Genomic DNA, 25854 nt, shown 5'->3' on the forward strand with positions numbered 1-25854 from the left:
CTTATTTCAAAAATAAGTGCTTAAAATTCAAGCCCAAAAATTGAATTCTTTTATTGAAGAAGTGCTCTTCCTTCGTTTTTCATTTCATCTCTGTCCCCCAACTTTTACCATAATTTCAGGTATTGCCCCCAATGAAACACAACTATGGGGAGAAACCCTTTTTTTCCAACCGATCAAGTTCAATCTACCTAGATTTTCTCTTTTTGTTTTTGTTTTTTCTTCCTTTGATTTTCCATTTTCAATTTATTTGAAGTAAACATTCAGCATATGGTTTAATGTTACGGGAGTCATGAGGCCCTGTTTGATTGAATAAGCATTTATAAGATAAACAGCTCATTACACACTCAATATAAAAAAAATTGCTTATTTTGAAAATAAGAACATTAGGCCCTGTTTGATTCGTGGGAATAGGGGTCTGGAATGGAATCGGAATCCATCTATTTGATTGGATGGAATTGGAATTCCATTTCTATTCCTGGTTGAATGGCATTCTCCAATTGAGGGAATGACCATTCTCTCCCCTTCCCTTGAGAATGAGATACCATTCCTATTGATTCTAATTCCCATTCCTATTCCCATTTTATCTGAACCAAACAGATTATGGGAATAAACCATTCCAAAACCAAATGGAAGTAATTGTCTAATAAGCACTACATAAGGTGTTCGGATCTTATCTCCTACCCACACCTACCCATCACCTATCCATGTTCTCAATGTATAGATGTAGTGTCCTGTTCTAAATGTATAGATGTAGTGTCCTGTTCTCAATGTATAGATGTAGTGTCCTGTAAGTATAAGTGGGTAGGATTCTTGTGGGTTTGTGGATAGGAAATCCCTATTGCTACATAAGCACTTGTAAGCAAATGATTCCCAAACATCCCCTTAGACACACACAATTCTCTCTCTCTCTCTCTGAATAGAAGTAGAAGTGGAGAGGAAGATATATCTGATCACATATTCACGTTAAGTTGGCATACGGCTTTGCTGAATTGGGTTGTGTTCTTAGTAGCAGACATGCCATGTTATTCGCTTTCTATTGGCTTCTTCTTCAACAACATCGATTTGGTTTCATATTTCATATTGTCTCTTAGTTTAGGTTTACAAGATTAGTCTCTAAATCTAGGATCCCTGACTTTTTCCCACATCCCATATGGCCATATGCCATGTGTCGGTACCCGTGACAAGGTTCGACAGACCACACCAGGAGGGAGGTTACCTTTACCAAACTCTTTCATGGGATGATGGGTCTTCTTCTTCCTTTCCTTTTTGTTGTTTACGCAAGTTATAATTCAATTACAGATATTCATATTTGTTCTACATTTTCCATGATAGGGAGGTAAATGCAATGGTACGTGGCTGAGAGATATCTGGTGATTGGGCACCAAATCAACCTCTATTGACCTGCATCCATAATTCTCACCAGGGAGCAGGTCCAGAGTGCAGCCACAGAGACCAAATCTTACTCCTGGATTTACTCATTGTAATAATGCTCCAGCATTCTCCAGTTTCAGTGGAAGATACACACTGTCCTCACTGCATTCCTAGTAACTCTAAAAACACAACCACAAATCTTCCTTGAGGATTACAGAAGTTCTTGTAATAGGAGATTTTGTACTTGAGAGTTGAGATATCACCCTTTTAAGAGGCTATTAGTAACACAAAGACATCAAAATTATCAAGGACTCAACATGAGATAAATATAGTAGACTAACAGATGCAGATTATACAAGGTATTAGCCATTCAATTTTACATTTGAGTTGTATCAAATCTGTATAACAAATTCTGTTTTTTTCTGTGCCATCATATGGTCTGGTCTGTTATGAACATGCAATGAACTTACCACCTTTCAACTGTTTATTATTCTCTTGTTCCTTTGCTTTTTATATTTTACTCAGCAAAGCAGCAGCATCTCCCACTCCAACTTTCTTCAAAAAATAAAAGATTTTTGTTGCAAATTCTGATAATTTTAACAAGGTAACAAATCTTTCAGTTCAGTCACTTCAGCATTTCAGCGTTTATCTATAAAAGTTTTTTACCCTACAAAGGCTACAACATTGATGTTACAGTTATTTAAATGCAGTGACCAAAAAATTCATGTCAGTCAAACATCCTCTAAGAACATTGGTTCTGATGATCCATCGCCCATGACCATGAGAAGTTGTTAAATGTTATTAGTCCTTTTATGGGTTACGTTCTCAGAGTGGAATGAGAAAGGAAAAAACAAGGAAAATGATATTAATCGATTGTTTTTTGTTTCCCCATTTCTTTTCTCAGTGGAATTTTGAAGTTCTTGTTTTGTCTTCCTCTGGTTTGATCTTCATCTTCACAGTAAGCATGGTTGAGAAAATAGGAGGGTAGGATGGTCATTTGAGAAAATATCATATGAGCTGTTAATCATTCTCTAGGAGCTAGAGATTGCCTTCCGTAAAAGATAAATCTGGACCATGTTTAACAGGTTTTCATTTTGACAAATTTACATGGGAGTTCGAATTCAGTCACAAGAGATCTTGAAGACCCAGGTTTCTTTCTTTTCTCTTTTTGGGTTTTCTTCTGCAGGGCCTTCGCTCTCTCTTCTTAATTTATTTCCTGTCTTCACAATCGGAACCAGTAGAAAAAGTGGGCTTTGAATAATCCTTTTTTAAGATATACGATCTGTCTTCTTCTTCCATCTTGTGGAAAGATTGGATTTTTTTTCCTGTTTGCAGTAGGCTATGACTTCTTTTAATGACTGTTAGCTGCAACTAACCTTAATCAGGTGTTTTAGTTTTGTAATTCTGTGGGGCTTTCCCTGGAGGAAATTTTGTTATAAGAAATGGAATTTGTCGCTTTTTATTGAATCAAGGAGTTGGTTTTTTACATTATTTTATTAATTGAGGTGTTCGGGGCATGAGATGGGTTGTTTGTGATAAATCCTTCTTGGAGAAAATTTTGATGAGGGTTTTGTTCTGCAAGTCCCACTGCCCTTCTTTCATTTGTTTCTGCAAGCCCCCTCCTCGTCTCCTCTGTCCTTCCCCATTAAAATTGGACGACTCCCCACATGTTCCTTCACCTGTATCTCCAGTTCCTGATGCTGTGGTTCAGCCATTTAATGGGTCGATTGAATTCAATGATGAGAGATTAGATGGAGAACAAGAAGCTGAGAATTTCCCAAAAAGTAACCTCAAGAAGCCTTCTTCGGGGCCAGATGCACCAAAAGAGGTTGAAAAGGCGAGGGTGCAGTGGATGGATTTCTTAGGGAAGGAGCTGGTTGAGGTCAAGGAATTCGAACCTAGGTGGGTTTTTTCTCTGTATTGTTTTATTGATTGAATGCTCATTTCAACTTGGACATTCTTTCACATGATTGATGCTTGAAGGGCAGTGTTTTTTTAGTGATGATTATAATTTTATAGAGGAGTAAGACTGAGCATAATTGGATTCTTCATGTTTGAATCTTGCAAAATGTATCCTCTTATCCAGAAGTCTATTTAATGACATAGTATATCTGATCATTATGTGTATACTGGTTAATAAATGTTTATGATTTTTTTTTGTTTTTTTTGTTTTTTGTTTTTTATACATGACCAGAAGCAGTTATATTTGAGCAAGAAAAATGAATTGACAAATTTATATTTGAGGAAAGACATTAAGACCATGACGGACAAAGGGTTTAGGTAATGGTATCCTTGAGATAAAGATGCAGATTGTATTCTTCCATAGCTGCAGAAATTATAATGAGATTTGCACTTGGTTCTTCTTGGCATGTGGCTTGAATGTTACACTGTTCCTTGTGCCGATTTGAGCTGATATTCTTTTATTTGAACAGAAGTTCCACTGGTTAACTTGGAAGATCTGAGCTGAGTGCTCTGATAGGTCCAACCTCATCTGATGTTGCAAAAAGTAAAAAGATAAAAATGTGGAATGTACTAAATCGCAGCACAACTAAGTTGGGTTCATTTTCTGCTTTTGGGTTCATAATGGAAATGTTGGTTTTACTGGGGGTTAGTTTGATTGCCAGAACTGGAATAAAGCAAATGTTTATTCATTAAGATAGGTTAAGGTCATTAGTGAAGTCATGATTCTATAAATCAACAATTAAATAGCATGAATTCTAGGTTTCTCTTTTAGTGTTATTTCATTTTCCTTTTTTTCTATCTTGAGGGTTCAAGTTTTATCAACAGGAATGACACAGTGATCTTAGGGTCCGTTTGGTTTGTGGGAATAGGGGTCTGGAATCAGAATCGGCCAACTGTTTAGTTGGGCAGAATCGGAATCCCATTCCCAGTCCTGGTGGAATGGCATTCCCCCATTTGAGGGAATGGCCATTCCCTCCTCCTACCTTGGGAATGAAATTCCATTCCATCTGATTTCAATTCCCATTCCGGTTCTTCTGAACCAAACAGACTATGGGAATAGACCATTCGCTTCCGATTTCGGTTCCGACTGTGAACCAAATGGACCCTTATTCTTTTTGTTTCACAGTCTTATCAGTTATTATCCTGTAAGACGTTAAGTCAAACAGTTTTGATTGTCCTTAGGCTCAGTTTGGAAAGAGTACAAGTGTAAATATGTACAGTGCAAATACATACAAAATATAAGGTTTTGCGCTCTACATATTTGTATTTGTACTCCTTCCAAATTGAGCCTTAGGAATAATGCCTAGCAACCTGGAAATGTTGAAGATCTTCCAACACTTCTGATAGGAAGAAAAACACTACCATAGAGCCATTCTCCATCCACAAATAAATTCTCCTGTTTGCAACTTTAAGGGCTATAGAAGTTGGAAAATGCTTTGCAGGAATAAGAAATTCTGCTAACTGATGCTGGTCATTGTCTTTTTCTGTCAACAGGCAACCACCTAACCACATACTTATAAAAAGGTCATTCATTACCCAATGTTGCTCCCTGTTATCTGGGGCCTTGGGAGGGGTGGATATTTTGCAGACACTAATGTAATGTGTTTCTGGTTTCTGTTATCCCTGTCAAACCATTCTGCCCTCATGTAGCTGTGTTTTTCCATTTTGTATCTTGTTTTCTGTTATGTATTTTCTTCTCCTGCTATTCAATTCTTCTGTTGTGTTTTTGTCGCCCTTTTCCAAAGTAAATTATTTGATGTTCATTTGTGCAATCAAGTGACAAAAGAATATGTTGTTATTGGATCCTAAATGAGATCTATGGCAGGTTATTGATTTTTTTTCATTGATTGATAAAGGATGATTGTTATTTTCTATTTCTATTTCTTTCCTTTCCTTTTATTTAAGTTTGGAATTCTAAGAAAATGCAATTCATGATATTGATATTTTAGTTAAATACTAGCACATATATATGTTTTCATAATTGATTGAAAGGAAAGAGGAAAAAAAGATTCTGCTCCATATTGTTCTATCAAGTGGTTCCTTGTTGCCTATTGTGAAAAATACAGTATTAGTATTATATATTTATAAAAAAAAAAAACTATTATGACCAGTTGAAGGATGAAATTTTGATCTTCATACATATATTGAATGTGTATTTTTAAATTGGTCAGCTCGTATATGGATTATTAATAAAGTTTTTTTTTCTGTAGTTAGACCATATAAGGAATTTATTATTATGGGCACCGCCTGTTCTTCCACCAAAATTAGCAATTCAATCAATTTATCATTATCATGCTGGCAAGTACTAACATCTGATTTCTTTTTATTGCTCCCTCTATTTTTGCACAGTGAATCAGGAAATTCAGATGACGAAGGTGAAGCTAGTCAAGGCTGTGTTTGTGTTATTCAGTGAACCCTGTCCTCCCATCTCCCCTTGTTTTTATGTCCTGCACCAGCTACAGCATCAACAGGGAATTGGGACCTACTAGCCCAAATGGTTGTTTTTCCTGGTCTTCTGTCTATTTTTTTATCTCAACTTGGTTTCTTTCATCTACAAGGATTGGATTTATAGTTCTGCACTGAGGTCATGTGATTTCATGAGTTCTCTCTTTCTAACTGGTTTGCCATTATCTGCATTAGGAATCTTGAAGTTCTGGGGAAAATGCCTTTATAAGGAAAATATCATTTTTTTTTGTTTTAAATCTCTGTAATTGACTCCTGACTGACTGAAAAACTTGTGTAATTTCACACCAACTCAAATCAAAATCAATGAACAATTGTTTGTCTATTACCTGTTAGGCTGCCTTCTGTCCTGTGAAAGTAGCAGATTAAATTCTGGTTGAAGCTTTTGAGTCCAATCCTAACTGCACCTGAACATACTGCACTCGCCAAAACACAATAAGATTTATCTTAAATTTTTGTTTTTCAGTGGATTAGGAAAAAAAGAGCAGAAGGATTCAAGTTGGAGTCAAATTGCAGGAGTGGTCTTCATGAAACAATGTGCAAAGTTCTCCATTAAGTTTCTTAATAATGCACCATAAACCATGCTTCTAAGAGAATCTGATGCAGGTTTTAATGCTGCATCGCACCTCAAGACCTTCCCATGTGGCATTTATCCATGAGAAATCATGGATAAGTTTATCTATCAAGTTTCTTATTTTTAACATTGTTTATTATTATTATTACCATGCCAAAAATCCAAATAAACTCTCATCAAATGTTTAACTATTTTGTGTTTTCTTTTTTAAATTGTTAAAAGATAAAAGAAAGGATATTTGCCAATTTTTCTCATAATTATGTATTTGTAAGTGATATGATGCTATAGATTAAACCAGTATATAATTTAAAGATATATAAAATAATAAAATGTGGGTTTATCTTATATCTATACAATTTGATTGCTTTTAATTACTATTATACTTATGAAATTACATGATATCATAAGTCGACCTTTTAAGAGATTGGAATCTTTCTCACTGTTTGGTTGGTGCATTACCCAATTCTTATGAGAACATTGGAGTTGCAGAAGTACCCATTGGGTGGAAAAGTTGTAATTCCAGTAAAATGGATGAACTGAAATTCAATGTATATTCGAATTCAGATGAATTGAACATATCCAAGCTCAACATTAGAATTCCAATTCACTTTCAATTTCCATGATCTGATGATCCAAATGTACCCTTGTAGAAAATGGAATGCTAACAGGCCGGGCCTCTTTGTTTTTCTAACAACTTTTCCTGTTTAAACATTAATGGGTCGGGTTACAGACCCGGACCTCTTTCATTATTCCTCACATTCTTGAATGTTTCCATTAAGACCTCAAAAAGCAAACAAAGACCCACAAACTTCAAAGCCTAATTAAAAACAGAGTTGTTATTCTGATACCAACCAATTGCAAACTTTGAAAGATGTCAATCGACATGAAGGATGAAACCCATATAGTAGCAACCTGGAATTTTTGAGATGGCTATCAATATCAGCTCGGTTGGCCGGTTGTTACTGAGAATGATGGGGCAAGTCATCCAATTGTTATTAGTGAGCCACTAATTCCTCAATGGAGGGAGGAATGAGGAAATTCAGAGAGTACTAATTTGCCATATGAGATGCGACATTTAGAGGATAAGTTAGATTCTCATAGGTGGTTGAATGTTAATATGATAATATCCCAAATGATGTTTCTCAGATGAAGGAAACAAACATACCAGATTTGCATTTGAAGCGTTTGATCAGGGATTCAATTCATGTAGGAATTGTTTTAGATGAAAATCTTTTATTGGGGTTGGTGGATCATAAGAGGCAGATGTATCTTTTTGTGAAATTTGAGAAAATATTGTATCCAAATACTTTATATCAAGGTTGGATTGGACAGGGAAAACTGTTCTGGGTATGGTTTTTGGGTCAAACGGTTTGATTGTCTGGTCCAAATGGATGACTTGCTCTGACAGAAAAAAAAAAGTAAAAAATTATTGTCTGGATCAGCGGTTTGACCACCTGGGTTAATGGTTTGTTAACCAAATCAATAGTTTTTCCGATTTTGAAAATCAACTTTATATTTGCAGAATGAGCAAGGATTCAAAAACTGAGGCCCACAGAATGAACCAAACTTGGCCTAAGATATCTTCACTAGTATATTACTGTCTAGGAGAATACTTCCCCTTAAATGCGAGTTTGGCCTTTGAGAACATGGTGTTTCTGAAGATGAGAACCATTTGGTTCTTAACAAATATTAATGCTCACTCTCCAATTACTTTGAAGTGCTAAATGGGTCATTCATCATTACTTGCAATTGTGTCAAATGTTCTTGGTGCGGATTCATTGGAGAGGAAATCACTCAAAGAAAGTGGAAGTAACATACACACACATAAGAGAGAGAGAGAGAGAGATGCCGGAACGAAGTTGTCTGTAATTCAAAAATCAAATCCATGAATGATGAATCCACTCCTTCCGAGGCCCCAGATGGGGAGGCAGAGGACCGGCATTGGGGTTATTCACTCACCTTTTTGACAGGATCCGATGCTGTCTTCACCTGCCAAAACACCCCAAACAAAGGGTGTGTCGGTGGATCGGCTCAGAATGTCGTTCCATATTATCAGTCTGTTTTAACTGACAAATGCTACAGAGAACCATGACATAGGTGCCTTCATGGACCACCGATCAAAACAAATGCAAAATTATTCCTCCAGATGAAATATGACTATGTATCATTGGTTATTTTTGAGATTTTTAATATATTTCAAAATTTCATTTTTATACTGAAAAATTCATATTTTTAATATATATTGATGACCCAATAGTCGAGATGGTCAGTTGGTAGCCCCTCCAATTTAGAACTACGGGATCAAATCCCATGAAATTGTAAACTTTCTATGGTCTGGCCAGTGGGCATCACATGCACCCTGCTCTGCCGCACCCTCAGATTTCCTTGTAATGTGTAGTATGTAATATAAAAAAAAAAAAAAGAATAATTCATATTTTTATATTACCCAAAATACCCCTAAATGGTGATGGTTTCATAAATGACCAAAATGTCACCATCTTGTAGGCGAGGGGCCCACTTGAACTTATAATGTATGAACATGGGGGCAGATCAAAGTTAGGCTTTGGTGTATTAAATTCATGGTGTTGATCAACATTTAGAGCTTTGGAAACTACATAGACATTGGACAACCCAATTCAATATTTAGAATTTGGCATGACAACGAATAGCCAGATCGATCATCAATGCACTTTTAATTGAAGTGGGGATGAGAAATAGAGAGCTAATAGATTGATTAACATGTGTTAAGGGTATTCTGTCACATTAAAATTAAATAAGATGATCTCAAATTCAAATGTATTAGGGTCATTCTTATCATTTAGAAACTATTTCTAGGTCGAGTGCCCTACTCCTGTCATGAACAGATAGAGACTTGGAAAAAAGTGCAAGATTCTTAAAGCCTTTTGACATAAGGTATCTAAAAGTTGGGGGGGATTTCAGACACTGCCAATAAAAGTCAAGGGAGGTGAGGTTATGGATGGTTTCCTGTGAAGAAAAGATAGGTCAAAGAGGTTTTGAAAAACCAGCATGGATGAATTAACATTTCATGTCTAGTAAAGGGGGTAGTCATCATGTGTTGTAGTCCTCATCATCAGATGAACGATCTACAACCATTGATTAAGAGAGAGAGAGAATATGTGTAGGTCCCATTACACAATTCTTCTTGGTGGTTAAATTTGATTTCCATTAAATAAGGATTTGCAGGAATTTGGTATAACTAGTGAAGCCCTCCACATGCAAGTGAAGGGCCTCATAAACCTACTTTATTTTATTAATATCTATTGGATATATATACCGAAAGAAGGTGAAGCATAAAAATAACAAAATCTAAGAGTGCTGAAGCACAGCGGCTTTGGATGACAACTCTACTCACACTTACCCACATGAAATAACAGCGACACATGGAGAATATTTCATGTTCTTTCATCTTATTATGCATGGGAGTAGATCTGTTTACGGGCCGGGTTTTTACTCTTTATAAATATGATTTTATTAGGCCCGAGCCTGAGCCTAGTCCGACTAACGGGCCTATAACATGGGCCCGAGCCCGACCTTAATAAAAAGCCTGAAGCCCAGGCCTGAGCCCAAAGCCCGACCTAAAAGAAGAAAGAACTCACTGTTGGTGATTGTGTTCACCGGTGCTGAGTTCGTGTCTGTGTGTGTGTGAGAGAGAGAGAGAGGATTCACCAGTCGGTGCTCAGTTCGCGGTGAGATGCGATTTTGACAGTGAAAAGAGGAGTTAGTTCGTGTCTGAGAGAGAGAGAGAGAGAGAGAGAGAGAGAGAGGACTCACCGCCGCCGGTGCCTATGTTCGACGCCTCGTCGGTGTCTGAGATTTGAAAGAGAAGAAGTGAGAAGAGGAACGAGAGAGAGAGAGAGAGAGAGAGAGAGAGAGAGAGAGAGAGAGAGAGAAGACTCACCGCCGGTCTTCCGGAGTTGTTGCACCAATGATTGTTTGCCAGTTCTACAGTTGCTTGAGAGTGTGGAGGAGGATGTGAAGAGAAGAGAGGTTCGGCACTGGGTAGTTAGATTAACAGGAAATGTGGAAAGAGATGAATGAGAAGGATTAGGATATTAGGGTTTTTGGGTTTAGTCTATAGGTCAGACCGAGCCAAGCTATTTTGGAAAATCCCGAGCCCAACTCGAATTTATTGTGGGCTGGGCTTTTTGGCCCGAGGTCAAACCCATGGGCTCATTTGTGTGTTCAAGCCCATCCGGGGGCCAGGTCGGCCCCCCAGGCCACCCGACCCATGAATAGGTCTAATGGGGAGATGTCTTCCATGCATAGAGGTGGTGTTTTGTGGATAGGAGATCCAGAGTCCTTTTTGCCTAAGTATTATATTTAGGGGTGTTCACAGGTCGAGTTGGGTCGATTTATTGGGGTTTTCCCAACCGATCCGACCTGGTCGGGTTACCTGAGGTGGAAACTGAAACCGACCCACTAATAGGCCAAACCGACCAGGTCGATTTGAGTAGGGTTGGGTCGGTTTCGGTTTTGCTCCTGTACAAAAGGACACCTAATTGAATTCTAATTGTAATTGCCTAATGGGTTGCCTATTTGGTGTAAAAGATTATAGAAAGTTAGAAACTATGATAGATTGCCTATTCTAATTGTAATTGCCTAATGGGCCTTCTAGTTTTAGTAGAAGACTAGTTATAGTTAAGTAGAAAACTACTCAAACTAGGAACTACCGAACTAGTAGAAGACTAGTTCAGTTCGGGTCGGGTTGATTTCGGTTTTCACACAAGAAAACCAATACCGATCCGATATATCGATTTATATATTTGCCAACCCAAAACCGACCGATACTGAAATCTTGATTTCATTGCAGCGAAAACGTAAGATCAAATCCCGTTGCAACCAGGGTTGAAAGGGTTACACAATGATACTAACCAAATTAGGTTAGACCAAGCACAGCGTTGCTGTGACCCGTTTTACCCAAACAGAAAAATCAATAAAAAAGAGTTGTTGTGAGCGAGGGATCATGGAAATAGATGCCAAAATTAGGATGAAAAAGATCAAACATATGTATATAGTCAAACTATAAGATGGCAAAATAATGAACAAATGAATCCTCTTAGAATCAGAAAACTTAAACTTTGGCATTAACAAGGAGAAGGGAGATGGCCCCACTCCCACTCCCACTCCCATGAGAGCCATTATTAATTATTAATCAAGTAGAAGTAGTACTGCTACTACCTACCAGCCGGCCTTTATTAAACAAAATTTGAAGATTGGTTTAATATCTATTAATCCGTAATAGTAATAGTAAAAGCTTGGTCGGCAGGCCTTCAGCCTTGTAAAGAAGGCTTTTTAAATTGTAGGACCCACCATACCAGAGACTTTTGGCATGCGATGGTGAGTGGCCGGAACAAGGCCGGCGGCCGTCAGGATCTCCAGGCACAGAAGAAGGAAGAAAGATTGTCTGCGTCTGCGTGTGCCAACCAACTCCTCCACCGCCCAAAAAGATTCAATTCAAAGAACAGCTAAAAAGCAGCACTATGTGGGCCCCCACTACGGAGTGATGGTGCCCTGGTGTCCTTGTGGGCCCCCAGATATCACCATCCACGAGATGCGTCCGCTGTTGTCATCGACTCATCCCAGGCCCAGGCCCTTTTTTTATTATTTTATTGGGGGTCTCCTCAATTACCAAAATGGCCTCACGGATCAATCTGGCATCTGGGAGGTTCATGTATATGTAAGGAGTGTTCAATGGGGAATTTCGGCCCTTGATTAGAACCTAAGCAATTTATCAGTTGAAAGGTTTCCAGTCATTTTCCATGCTTTTAGCCAGTGATACCCCTTTTTTATCATAACTGGCTGAAACACCCTTGCAAGAAGAAACAAAAGTGGGATGCCTGAGATGGGTGTTGCAGTCCTACAGAGGGTGTTTTAGTAAATTCAGATGAAACAAGGCTATAATTGAGCATCGGCCATTGTCTTAGGAAAAGAAACAAAAGACCACAAATAAGAGCACAAGTGTTGAAGCTAAACAACTAGAAAAAGAAGCAACTTTTTCATTTTTTAAACTTCCCCATTTGCTGCTTTAACTATGTCCAGTTGCAAAACCATGATTGAGACCATACAAACTGACACACACACACACACTCCTCAAAGCATCACACCGTTAGGGAGCCATGGGCGACCCATTGATCAGATGGATGAAACAAGTATACAAACACAGGACTACTACTCTATGTACGACCAGACCACACACAGATCCTCCCCATGATTTAAAGAAACTATTGCACAACCAAGGAAAAATGGTCAGTTTTCTTGGGTTTTTTTATTCTTTTTTTACTTTTTTTGGGGGAATGCCAAGTCAGCATCCTATGTGGAATTAACAAAAAGTTGGCGGGGAGGGGAGGGAGAGGTTGTGGGGGAGAGGGGGGTGGGGGGTGGGGGTGGCTGCTCTGTCTTTTGCTTTTGAGTTACCACCACCTGCATTACTTCTCCTTTCCCATTCTTCTGAACATCCCTCTTTAGCATTCTTTTTTGTTTTCCTTCTCTACAATTCACTTCCCTTCATTCCTTCAAAACACATCTCGTCTCATCCCAACACCTATTCTCCATTTACAGCCCTCTGTCTTGTCTGAATTCTGAATCCAATGATCATAATATAGATCATAGAATTTCAATTATGGTAAGATTCCTACTGACCATAGAAGGATCCTACTTTCTGAATTCTTATTACTCAATTTTGATTTATCAACTTCTCTGTCTGGATTTTGAATTAAATGGCTATAATAGGTTTCTATTTCTTTTTCTGTTCCCCTTGATATTCGATTTATTCCAGGGAACTCCGGTAAACATCATAGTTGGATCACATGTGTGGGCAGAAGATCCAGATATTGCATGGATTGATGGAGAAGTAACAGAGATCAAAGGGAATAATGCTACCATAGTTACTACAAATGGAAAAACAGTAAGCTGAACTGCTCATCAGTTAATCTCTATTGCTCCCACTGAATATGAATGTATAAGCAATCTGCAATAGACCTTTCATAAAAAAAAACACACAAACACACACTCACACAGACAGATGTGTCTGTTTGTATGTAAGCCCAGGATGAGCAATTTGAATCTGGAATAGTATAGAGCAATACAAGCTGTCAAAAGGGAATTCTACCATGCTAAACCAACGAAGATCAAATGTCAGTTATATGCAAATTATGTTTCCATTAATGACAAAAGTCTATAGTTGTTGGATATCTGACCAGAGACAGAAATTATAAGAACAGAAGGATAGAAATATTTAACTAATGAACTAATGGTTAATGTGCAAATAACAATTAATCAAATAGTGAAGTTACTTTGCATATCCATTGTATCCTTGGGAAAGATGTCTCAGAAATGATAACCTCCAGAACTTTGGATCCTCCATTATCACAGATATCTTGTATACACTAAATCTGAACTTTTACCAATTTCAGATTGTGGCCAATCTCTCCAGTATTTACCCAAAAGACATGGAAGCACCACCAGCTGGTGTTGATGACATGACCAAACTAGCCTATCTCCATGAGCCAGGAGTCCTACAGAATCTTGCTTCTCGGTTTGCTCTCAATGAGATATATGTAAGTCTACCAATTCTTACTTTAGTGTTAAAAACTAATCAGTATATGCCATAGACAGAAATTTAGAAAACTAACAGTGAGTGCAACTTGCAACTAATAGACCTACACAGGGAACATCCTAATAGCAGTGAACCCTTTTCGAAGGATACCACATTTGTATGACGTCCATATGATGGAACAGTACAAGGGAGCTGCTTTTGGAGAGCTCAGTCCCCATCTTTTTGCTGTTGCAGATGCTTGTTACAGGTAGATTTGCAGATATTTGGGCAAGATCATACCAGGCCAATCCCAAATAGTTTGAATTAAGGCTTTTTAAGCTTAAGTTCATTTGTGGGTGGAACTGGACTAATATTTGTAGTTTGAGTGATCTAATACATGGTATATTCATTCCATAGGGCAATGATCAACGACCAAGGAAGTCAATCCATCCTAGTAAGCGGAGAGAGTGGGGCTGGTAAAACAGAGACAACAAAGATGCTTATGAGATATCTTGCTTTCATGGGGGGCAGATCAGGTACTGAGGGGAGGACAGTTGAACAACAAGTTTTGGAGGTGAGCATTAGTGTGCTTAATCTATACCATGAGAATTACATGAAGAAATATAGATTGAGTTAACTTTCAACAATGTATTACAGTCCAATCCTGTCTTGGAAGCATTTGGCAATGCCAAAACTGTGAAGAACAACAACTCCAGGTAAGAAATTCAGATGCTCTTCCACTTTATATTTCAATTTTCAAGAAATCTTCATGACAAAGGGATTATATGTATCAGTCGTTTTGGTAAATTTGTTGAGATCCAATTTAATAAATATGGAAAGATCTCTGGAGCCGCTGTCCGTACATATCTTCTTGAACGGTCACGTGTTTGCCAGGTCTCTGATCCTGAGAGGAACTATCATTGCTTTTACATGCTTTGTGCAGCACCACCAGAGGTATTCTTTGTTCTGAATTAATCCTTCTACCTGCTGAATAATGTATAACGTAGTCACACAATAAACATGACAATGCCATTACCTGATTTGAGCCAATTGACCAGCTAACAGTCATAGTTCCTCACAGGATGTAAAGAAATTCAAGCTGGGGGATCCAAGGGCATTCCACTATCTAAATCAAACAAACAGTTATGAAGTAGAAAATGTGAATGATGCCAGGGAATATCTAGAAACCAGAAATGCCATGGATATTGTCGGGATCAGCCAGGAAGAACAGGTGCTGATTTTGGAAAAGGAAAAAAAAAAGGAAAAGATCAAAACCTATTTGAATTAACACAGTTTTCCTTGTGCAGGAAGCAATATTCCGGGTAGTAGCTGCAATCCTTCATCTTGGGAACATTGAGTTCATCAAAGGAAAGGAAGTAGATTCTTCCAAATTGAAGGATGAGAAATCACTCTTCCATCTTCAGACTGCTGCTGAACTGCTCATGTGAACTCCTTCAGCCACCTAAATGAAATCTTGCTTTCCAGTTCACTAATGCGTGCTCCCCCCCCCCCCCCCTAATCTGTTCCTCATATAGAACTTAATGTTTCTAACCAGGTGTGATGAGAAAGCCCTAGAAGATTCACTTTGCCAGCGTGTCATAGTTACACCTGATGGTAACATTACGAAACCTCTTGATCCGGCTTCAGCTGTATTAAGTCGCGATGCCCTCGCAAAGACTGTGTACTCTAGGCTATTTGACTGGTAATTACGTTCATGGGAACCAATACTAAATTAATTTTTGCAAGTTATATATCATCCTCAAGGATAGCAATTGAACCATCTGAAATCTACATATGCAAAATTGAGCATGCACAAACATGCTAATTTTGTCAATAATACTTTGCTGTATCAACATGTCACAAAAGGCTAGACTGGACCAAAAGTTTAGGTGTGCTCAGAAACATGTTCGCTCATGAAAATTGCTTGATTCAACTAGGTTCAATATAATTTTTTGATCAATTTTTTAATCAATTCACTTCAAGGGATTTTTATGCTATCTACTTTTCTTTTTTGTTCATCTATTAGAATTTCATTTTCTATGCTCCAAGTTTCTTCTGATCTTATCAGGAAATAATGTTCTAATTGAAGTTCTAAATTTTTCCCACTTTGAGTTCTTCAATGATTTTATCTATGAATCAACTAAAACAACTTCCTGTTTCCAAACTGAGTAAAGTTTCTAATTTCTTCTTCTTTCTAAATTTTGTTAGAGGGAATCGGTAATGCTGATCATTAGTCATAATGCCACTATTAGACCTTCTATAGATATTTTTTGTAGGTTTTTTTTTTCTGTAGTTTTGGTCTCCCCCAAGTGAAGGCTGGGTGAAAATTAACTTCAATGAAAGTAGTTTTGGTAATATGGGTCCCTCTGGAATTGGAGAAGTAATTAGGAATGGGAGTGGGATCATTTGTGTCTTGTTTTCGGGCCTATTGGACAGGGTGATTCTGTGAGAGCTGAGCTCTTGGTGGCTATTGTTGGGGTGCAAAAAACCAAGGAAATGGGGATTACAAGATTAATAGTAGAAGGAGATTCTAAAATAGTCATTGGCTTGCTGAAAAAAAGAGAAGGGGTATTACGGAAATTCAGAAATGATCTCAGGCGGTTCAAGCTGCTGTCAAGACATATGCAAATCCAGTTAAGATGGGTGAGGAGGTCTGCTAATGGTTTGGCAGATGGCTTAGCTAAACAAGGGGTGAAGTTAATAAACATATTTGTTTTGGTCTCAATGTTAGTTGGGTAGTGGGGCTTTCTGCTGTATTGGGTGTTATCTCTAACAACTTCTTGTTGTACTATTCTCTTTTTAAGTTCTAATAAATCTCTTTAAGTTGCTGATTAAAAAAAAAAAAAGATATTTTTTGAAGTTAGAACAATTTGGTGTTCATGATTTCCTTTTACTAACCCTAATCTATTATAGTAGAGTTGAGTTGGTAAAAGAATGAATGCAACAAATACAGCATGATGCTCATTTTTATGATCCCTTGCAGGATTGTGGATAAAATCAACAATTCTATTGGTCAGGATCCTACTGCAGTGAACATAATTGGAGTTCTTGACATCTATGGATTTGAGAGCTTCAAAGTTAACAGGTAATACATACTGTTTCTTTAGGCTTCTCAAAAGATTGGCATTTTAATCTTTCACCCAAGTATCAGTCGGATTTCATAATATGCATGAAGTTTCATACTGTGCATGGCGTGGCAGTTTTGAGCAGCTCTGCATCAACCTCACAAATGAAAAGTTGCAACAACATTTTAATCAAGTAAGCATAGAAAAAATCTCAAGACTGGTATGTATATCCAAATAAAAGGTACTATGCAGTTATTGAGAACTGATGAACCTATGTATCTCACAGCACGTATTTAAAATGGAGCAAGAAGAGTACACAAGGGAAGAGATCAACTGGAGTTACGTAGAGTTCGTAGATAACCAAGATGTGCTGGATCTTATAGAGAAGGTATCTGATCCAAGTCAATTTTGTATCATTGTGGTGATATTGCTACATATCTAGATTAGGAAAAAGGAAACAAAACATACTGATAATTTATGCATGTATGCAGAAACCAGGAGGGATAATCGCTCTTCTTGACGAAGCATGGTACACACCTCTAACTTTTGATGATATTAACATTTCCACATGTTTTCAAAAGATAATGACAATGGGACAAAAATCTACTTCAATTTTAGTGAATGTTTTAATTCAAATTTTACAATTAGGTAAACATTCCAATTTAGTAGTTGATGACTTGGTGTTTCATTCCACTATGTATCTACTTCAATACCCCTTCTTGCTGCACCCAGCAACCCTATCTATCTCTCTTCACTATCTCCTTTCTCCTACTTTGAATTAAAAGTGTAAGCCACAAAGACAATTTAATTCTTGTTGACTACTAGATTTGCTTAAATTCTAGTGCAGTATGTTATTCAATACTTGATTTTATGTTTCACTCCATGAAGTATCTTAATCAATATATCTTGTTGCCACCTAGCAATCCATGAAGTATCTCTCTCCCTCCCTCCCTCTCTCTGGATTATAAAGTAGTCAAGGCTATAAAGGCATTATAAACTCTTATTGACCATTACATTGGTTTAATCTTTGGTGCAGTATGTTTCCCAAGTCCACCCATGAGACATTTGCACAAAAGATGTATCAGACATATAAAGGACATAAGCGCTTCAGCAAACCAAAGCTTGCTCGGACAGACTTCACCATCAACCATTATGCTGGTGATGTAAGCAAATTCTGAAATTGTGACTTAACCTTCAAATTATTTATCTTTATAATAATTAGTCGGTTACTTGTTCTAAGAGTTTACATTCAACAGGTTACCTACCAAGCAGATCAATTCCTAGACAAAAATAAGGATTATGTTGTAGCAGAACATCAAGCTCTATTGAATGCCTCCAAGTGCTCTTTTGTTGCAAATCTCTTCCCTCCATTGCCTGAGGAAACGTCAAAGCAATCCAAGTTTTCATCAATCGGCACCCGTTTCAAGGTAAGCTGAGACTTCACAAAGTAGAAACTTAAAAGTCAATACTTAAACCTCTTGATTCTGACTCACTAGTACTATTCTCAAAATCACACCAGCAACAATTGCAATCTTTAATGGAAACTTTAAGCACAACGGAGCCACACTACATCAGATGTGTAAAGCCAAACACTGTTTTAAAGCCTGGAATCTTCGAAAGTTTCAACGTATTAAACCAGTTAAGATGTGGGGTGAGTTCCATCAACTACTATAATCCAATTCAATGATTTTCACTTTGTTCTCTCTCTCTCTCTAATTTTATAACTAATATTTTTTTCTGGTGGGCACTGTGGCAGGGTGTCCTAGAGGCAATTAGAATAAGTTGTGCTGGGTATCCCACAAAGAGAACATTTGATGAATTCCTTGATCGTTTTGGAATGCTTGCTCCGGATGTTCTAGATGGGTACAAGTTTCTGGCTCCCCCCCCCCCCCACCTCCAAAAAGGATAAGAATAGTAAAATCAACTTTAAGCTTTGGTTTGTAAGATAGGATCCAAAAGATATAGCCTCTTAATTGGTACAATAATGCAACTTGACCTACCTACTCAATGTAAAATGAGCAACTATTTGCATCAGTAATCTCATCTTCAATAAAAAGTCATAACAGATTAAGTTCTTTATTCCATGGCAGCTCTGATGAAAAATCACCCTGTATAGCCATCTGTGACAGAATGGGTTTGAAGGGCTACCAGGTATGTCCAAGAGAGGAAAGTCAAGAGAAAAATAATAATAAATTTAATAAAAATTATTATCCATATACATGACTTTTCAAAGGAAACTAATTAATTGAAAATTTTCATATATTAATTTGCTATTTCAGATTGGGAAAACAAAGGTGTTTCTCAGAGCTGGGCAGATGGCTGAATTAGATGCAAGACGAATTGAAGTCTTAGCTAATGCTGCAAGACGCATCCAGAGGCAAATCCGCACTTACCTCACTAGGAAGGAGTTCATTGCCCTACGGCAGGCCACCATTCATTTACAGAAACTATGGAGAGGTTTCTTATTTCTAAAGCAATTTTATATTACACATGAAAAATAAGAAGGAATCATTAAAATCATAAAAGCTGAGTTCATACAAAGCTAAGAGATCCAGCTCACAAAAAATTAAAATAAAGCTAAGGAATCCATTATCTGGACAGTGAACTGATCTTCTTTTCTTGCTTTTGCATTATACAGGGCAGCTTGCACGGAAGTTATATGAACATATGAGAAGAGAAGATGCCTCAATTCGAGTGCAAAAACATGCACGTGCTCATACAGCTAGAAAAGCATATAAAGAGTTGCGGGCATCGGCAATAGTTATTCAAACTGGTTTGCGTGCAATGGCAGCTTACAAGGAATACAGTTACAGAAAGAGAACCAAGGCTGCAATCATTATTCAGGTAGTAACGTGATTCCTCTACCTTGGACTTCTATAGTTTTATCCTTGGAAACCTCAAATCTGGATAGAAGAACAGAAATAATTGGAAAGAGATCAAACAATCTAAGTCATGAAAACCTAATCTATTAATTCTTCCTTTTTACAGACTCGGTGCCGTAGATTCCAAGCTCTTTCTGCTTACAAACAGAAGAAAAAGGCTGCTATTACACTTCAGTGTCTCTGGAGGGCTAGGATAGCAAGGAAGGAACTTAGAAAGCTAAGAATGGTAATCTCTTTCTTCTTTCTACAACCAAACTTTCTACTCTGTTTAAAGAAATCTTCTCAGTTATTTTTTAGATCCAGTTTTTCTGTGATGACTATGTGGAAAGAAAGACAGTTTGAAAAGATAAAGGTTGACTGGTGCAATTTCTGATGTAGGATGCTAGAGAAACAGGAGCACTTAAAGAAGCAAAGGATAAACTGGAGAAGCGTGTTGAAGAGCTGACATGGCGACTAGAATTCGAAAAGCACATGAGGGTACCATTCTCTCCTTCCCTCTCTATTTCTTGCCCAACATGAGAATTGAAAGATTCATCAAGAACAATGCAACAGCTCTTCCTTCTATATTGATACATTTTTCAAACTGGTACCTGTCACCAACAAATTGTTTGGTTATGGTGGGCAGCCGGCAGCCAGGCAACCAAGTCAAACAGAACCTTATAGTATTGGTTAGTCAATTTGAGTTGTCCATAGCACTGTTGAAAGTACTAAATCAATGAGTTTTTAATTCATAATGATATTAAGGGCCATTACTCAATGTTGGTCCCAGATGTCGAGGGTCTTAGGAGGGGTGGACTGGATATAGACAAAACCTCTAGCATTTTCTTGCATTGAAGTGGCTGCCCTAAGACTCAAACCCACATTCTCACACTTGTCACTTGTCAGCCTGAGATTTTACAACATCACCCAACTCAGAATGATGTGGATAGATAATATCAGAATCCCTTGAGTCATTACTAACAGTGCTGGATTGTGCAAGTATGCAAGAAAGTCTTTTACAATAAAGATCCTAGACATTGACACTAAGTGCAAGTGAACATGGTCCTCTTGTGCTTATTATATTATTCATTTTCTTCTTGTAGGTTGACCTTGAAGAAGCAAAAGGTCAAGAGATTGCAAAATTACAATCTGCTTTGCATGAAATGCAAGAGCAATTGGATGAAGCTCAAGCTGCAATCATCAGGGAAAAAGAAGCAGCAAAAATAGCCATTGAACAAGCACCTCCAGTCATCATAGAAGTACCTGTTGTTGACAACACCAAGCTAGAGTTCCTGACAAACCGCAATGAGGAACTTGAGGTAAAATCTTAAGGCTCCCCATCTTCTACTTTTGGAAGAATATCTACATTATATAATGACCAAGTATGAATTATGACTGAGCAGGATGAGTTAAGTGAGTTAAAGAAGAGGGTTGAAGAATTTGAAAGAAGATATTCTGAGGTCCAAAGAGAAAGTGAATCAAGGCTTAAAGAGGCAGAAGAATCACAATCAAGAGTATCTCAGTTGCAAGAGACTATTGAAAGGTAATAAAACTAAATGCTACTAAATTTCTAGTCAATTGACATTTTAACAATCACAAATGAATTTTGACTCCTTATCTTTGCCTTCAGACTAGAATTGAACTTGTCCAACTTGGAATCTGAGAACCAGGTTTTGCGTCAGCAAGCTTTGGTTGCATCAACAAATGATGAGCTCTCTGAAGCAGTGAAGATGTAAGAATCTAAAATATGAAACTCGTTTTTATCTGCATTCTTGAAAACAAGGCTGAAGAAAGGAAAACTTTTGAAACTGGAGTTGACAAGAAAGTTGAACAGTTTAACTAAATTCGAAATTAGGTTGACTGTAACTCCAACATAACTTTTTATTGACATGCTGGTTTAACTGAGTTGACTTGGTTAAGTGTAATCCTCTATCGGTTCATCTTTTTTTTGCACATATTAACTTATAGAATCATAGCACTATAATGTTCCCAATTTGGTTATCTTTGGTTTCAAAAGACAAAAGTTATTGCATTCTGAAAGAGACTCACTTCTATGCAGCCTTGAGACCAAAATGGCAAAGTTAGAGTCTGAGAATGAAATCCTTCGCAATCAGGCACCTGTCATAGTAGAGAAATTGGTTACAACTGACCAGATGCAGCCAGAAGTTACCAAGGTACACTAGTGGCAAAACTTCCCTTTATTGTATACTTCTACAGTCTTTTCATTCACATAACCTTGTTAATGGTGCAGAGTTTTGAAAATGGACATCAAACAGAAGAAGTTAAGACAACAAAAGTATGTTCAGCATTATTTGGTGAAATTTTGTCACAGAAAAGGCTACTGATAAGCAACGAAAGTTATTTAAATTTTGTTAATAATCTAACAAGTATTCTGTTTTGGCAGGAGTCAACACCTCTTGTAATTCCCCTCAGTAAACAAAAATCCCTAACAGACAGGCAACAAGTATGTATCCAAAACCTAACAGTACTACATGAAGAAGGCAACAGTTATTATTTGTTTGACCTCAATTACTGACTGACCATTATTATTGTTCTTCTTGTAACAAGGAAAACCATGACACACTTATAAAGTGTCTAGTGGAAGATAATCGATTTGACAAGAACAGGCCTGCTGCTGCTTATATTGTCTATAAATCACTTCTTCAGTGGAGGTCTTTTGAAGCAGAAAAGACAAACATATTTGATCGAATTATTCACACAATCCGTTCATCCGTTGAGGTGGTGGCATTCTGTAACCCCAACATATGACATTTTGTGGATATCTTCTTGTTAGATTAATCAAAATGGATTTGGTATGTGACATTGGTTTCCTTCATTATTCATTACAGAATCAGGAGAACATAAATGAACTTGCATACTGGCTCTCTACAACATCTACCCTTCTGTTTCTTCTACAAAATACACTCAAGGCAGGCAATTCATCAAGCACACTTTCCCACCGTAGCAGAACCTCACCAAGCACCTTGTTTGGTAGAATGGCTCAAGTAAAATCTCTTTCTATTAAAATTCTTTTAACTTCAATTCTTCTGTTTCACAAGAATGTGGGGGAGAAAAAGTTATAATGGTTGAACCATGTTGTCAGGGCCTTCGCTCATCACCATCAAGCATGGGGATTTCAAGTGGCTACAGTGGAATGGTAGGAAAGCCAGACATCCAATCAAGAGTTGAAGCCAAATATCCTGCTCTACTATTTAAGCAACACCTAACTGCATATGTTGAGAAAATATATGGGATGATCCGGGACAGTTTGAAGAAAGAGATTACTCCATTCCTGAATCTGTGTATACAGGTAAGTAGTTAACACAAGCATGAAGTTTGCAATTCAAGAAAAGGAATAAAGCATGCCTTGCACCTTTCAACACCTAGATACTTGTATTAACAGGCACCAAGATCTGCGAGGGCTAGATCAGTAAGAGGGTCATCTAAAAATATCCATTCAAATATGGTTGCAAAGCAACAAACATCAAGCATACATTGGCAAAGCATTGTTGGGTGCCTAGATCGTACCTTGGGTATAATGTGTAATAATTATGTAAGTAGGAACCTTCAATCTGCTACTTTTTCTAAGTAAGATGGATCAGAATGAAGATTGCTTAGTGTTTGATGATCAATGTCTGAGATGTGCAGGTCCCTTCCATGATCATAAGGAAAACCTTCTGTCAGGTGTTCTCCTTCATAAATGTGCAGCTTTTCAACAGGTGTGCAGCTTCTACCAATTCTGAAATACAGAATACCAGAAAATTCTTTAGAAATTTAGTATCCATATAATCAATTAGAACTTGACCATCTAAGCAACACTATTCTCATGGATTCCTTCTGCAGTTTATTGCTTCGCCGTGAATGTTGCTCATTTAGCAATGGAGAATATGTAAAAGCTGGCTTACAAGAACTAGAGCAGTGGTGCTCCAAAGCAACAGACCAGGTAAGTTCTCCTATTCAAGCCATTTTATTCCATGATAAATGAGGCCAAAAGGCCCAAAACAAAGAAAAGCAAAGATGCTTACAGAAGTCCTCTGTGTTGCAGTTTGCCGGATCATCATGGGGAGAACTCCAGCATGTGAGGCAGGCAATTGGATTTTTGGTATGTAAATTTGATTTTTGCTCATCAATTTACTGCCTGATTTCAAGAATATGAATTCCCTAAAAATTTTTCTTTCCTGTGTGCAGGTTTCACATCAAAAGCCTCAGAAGTCCTTGGATGAGATCACTAATGAAATTTGCCAGGTAAATTGCACAAAATTGCATCTTTATAGTAACTGATCAAGCATATTATAGAAATTCAATTTTCTCTAGGAGTACAGCTGAACGTAATTTCCTATGAACAAAATCCATTAAACTAAGCAAATTTTCCCAGGTTTTAAGCATTCCACAGATATATCGCATTGGAACAATGTTCTGGGATGACAAATATGGGACCCAAGGATTATCTCAAGATGTAAGTATCCGTTAAAATAAACTTAACTTGTCGATTTCTTAGAGCATTACCACCTATTCTTTTCCATTTTCCCCATAATGGTTGGGAGTCATTAGAAGGAAGATTAAGAAGAATGTGTTTCTACTTCTGAGTTCTGACAACACACTTTCATGCTCACAATGTCCAAAAATGTACCCAACAAAAGGTTAAGCCCTGGTCATGCATTTAATGCCTTTTGTTATTCTTCTAGCATGCCTAACAGGAGATCCCAATAAAGTAGAATTCCTAATTCACTGGTTCTTGGAATCTTAAACCACTTTTATACATCTCAGGCACATGAAAGAATTAAAATAGAACCCTAATCATGCATTTTTACACAATTGTGTGCTCAGGTTATTGGCAAGTTGAGGATTCTGATGACAGAAGATTCAATTAGCATGCCAAATAATTCTTTCTTGCTCGATGTCGATTCAAGGTAATCAACCATAGAACCCTACTAAAACATAACAATTCACAGGAGTTTCAAGTATAACACCACTAAATTTCGGTTACTTATTTTGAAAATTGCAGCATACCTTTCTCTCTGGAAGAGATATCAAGAGCCTTTCTTGACATAAACCTATCCGACGTCGACCCACCTCCTCTTCTCCGTCAGAACTCCGAGTTCCATTTCCTGTTGCAGCGAACAGATTGAGAAACCCATTTCGGTGGCACCGCCACCACCAACATACAAAAAAGAATACAGATGAAGGAAAGAAAGATTGCTAATTTTTATATGTTGTTTTCTTTTCATTCTTTTTTAACAAGTGAACGAGTGTTCGTAATGTAAATTTTCTTCTTTTTTTTTTGTTTACATCAACAATTTTTCCATTCAGAGTTGTGCCACTGGATTGAGGCATTCAGAGTGATTCTTTTATAGTGAAGAGTGAAGACAAGAATGTTTTTTTCCTCTTTTTTTTTAATTTTTGGAATGTAATTAAAAAAGGAAACAAGAAAGAGAGAGTATTTGTTGATTCTCCATGTCTCTTCTGCATACTTTAAAGAGGTTCTTGATAATTAACCAAGCTTTATTAATTGTTATCAATTGCAGGCCAAACCCTAACAAAGCTTCCGAAACCTCTAAAAAAACCAAAACTCCATCATTCATTTGTTGGGGTTCACAATTACAGATGAATTTGAGGAGAAAAATCCCTAGAATTTGTAGTTTAGATTTGCGTTTCGGAAAACCAGGCTAGAAGCGCAAACCGTTTGTTCGTCGAATTTTTCCGTTTACCTTCACTTTGTCAAAATTGCCCTTGTTTTTTAGGAGATTTACAGATAGCTCGCTAACCGCTACGCGAGTTTCCCACGTTTAACGGTTTAAACCGTTCGACGTTGGAACTCATCATTACAGTTGCGCGGGAAATTGAATCGAACATGTCCTAACGGCTTCACGCCGAGAATGGTGATCCCCTGCCAAAAATAAAGTTCCAATGCCCTACCAACGGATCTGAACCGTACATCTCGTTATAACACCGGGGCCATCATAAAGTGGGACCCGCCATATTGTTAGGGTGTTAGAACGATAT

The 25854-nt window shown here is 37.5% G+C and overlaps 2 protein-coding genes and 1 long non-coding RNA gene across 9 annotated transcripts; 2 read left to right on the forward strand and 1 right to left on the reverse strand.

Moving 5' to 3' along the window:
• Positions 1-1275: 1275 nt before the first annotated feature.
• On the forward strand, positions 1276-6124 carry LOC148872931 (uncharacterized). 5 transcript variants are annotated; one of them, XR_016107905.1, is made up of 5 exons: positions 1514-1730; positions 1897-1975; positions 2082-3273; positions 3566-3651; positions 5683-6124. XR_016107905.1 is itself a non-coding variant. In XM_088972742.1 (3 exons), exons 1-3 carry the CDS (start codon positions 2888-2890, stop codon positions 5744-5746), a joined length of 552 nt encoding a protein of 183 aa, XP_088828868.1. In that variant the 5' UTR covers positions 2520-2887; the 3' UTR covers positions 5747-6124. The 5 variants fall into 5 exon arrangements, 1 of the variants encoding a protein (XP_088828868.1); XR_016107903.1 differs by lacking the exon at positions 3566-3651; XR_016107904.1 differs by lacking the exons at positions 1897-1975; positions 3566-3651 and having other exon boundaries at positions 1276-1730; positions 2457-3273.
• A 6625-nt stretch (positions 6125-12749) lies between these two features.
• Positions 12750-25306, forward strand: LOC148872932 (myosin-12-like). Of its 2 annotated transcripts, none has more exons than XM_088972242.1 (40): positions 12750-13013; positions 13167-13295; positions 13804-13947; positions 14048-14193; positions 14343-14499; positions 14583-14641; positions 14720-14879; positions 15007-15156; positions 15233-15369; positions 15481-15627; positions 16909-17010; positions 17126-17183; positions 17277-17378; positions 17482-17519; positions 18027-18153; positions 18247-18417; positions 18510-18641; positions 18747-18853; positions 19081-19141; positions 19270-19447; positions 19629-19834; positions 19979-20098; positions 20251-20349; positions 20955-21170; positions 21255-21394; positions 21482-21583; positions 21911-22025; positions 22103-22147; positions 22256-22315; positions 22420-22590; positions 22701-22856; positions 22955-23161; positions 23255-23404; positions 23500-23570; positions 23695-23794; positions 23897-23953; positions 24040-24096; positions 24227-24307; positions 24679-24761; positions 24857-25306. In XM_088972242.1, the coding sequence occupies exons 1-40, from the start codon at positions 13011-13013 to the stop codon at positions 24978-24980; spliced, it is 4668 nt and encodes a 1555-aa protein (XP_088828368.1). In that variant the 5' UTR covers positions 12750-13010; the 3' UTR covers positions 24981-25306. The 2 variants fall into 2 exon arrangements, with proteins under 2 accessions (XP_088828368.1, XP_088828369.1); XM_088972243.1 differs by having other exon boundaries at positions 12857-13013; positions 14820-14879.
• LOC148872933 (uncharacterized) lies at positions 14515-25001 on the reverse strand. Of its 2 annotated transcripts, XR_016107736.1 has the most exons (6): positions 24862-25001; positions 23380-23590; positions 21901-21969; positions 18256-18428; positions 17022-17147; positions 14515-14912 (listed from the first exon to the last, which is right to left on the reverse strand). It is a non-coding gene; the product is annotated as an uncharacterized LOC148872933 (long non-coding RNA). The 2 variants fall into 2 exon arrangements; XR_016107737.1 differs by lacking the exon at positions 21901-21969.
• Positions 25307-25854: the final 548 nt, after the last annotated feature.

Source organism: Nelumbo lutea, chromosome 2 (genome assembly GCF_056320005.1).
Source record: "Nelumbo lutea isolate HS-2025 chromosome 2, American lotus-T2T, whole genome shotgun sequence".
Lineage (NCBI taxonomy): Eukaryota > Viridiplantae > Streptophyta > Magnoliopsida > Proteales > Nelumbonaceae > Nelumbo > Nelumbo lutea.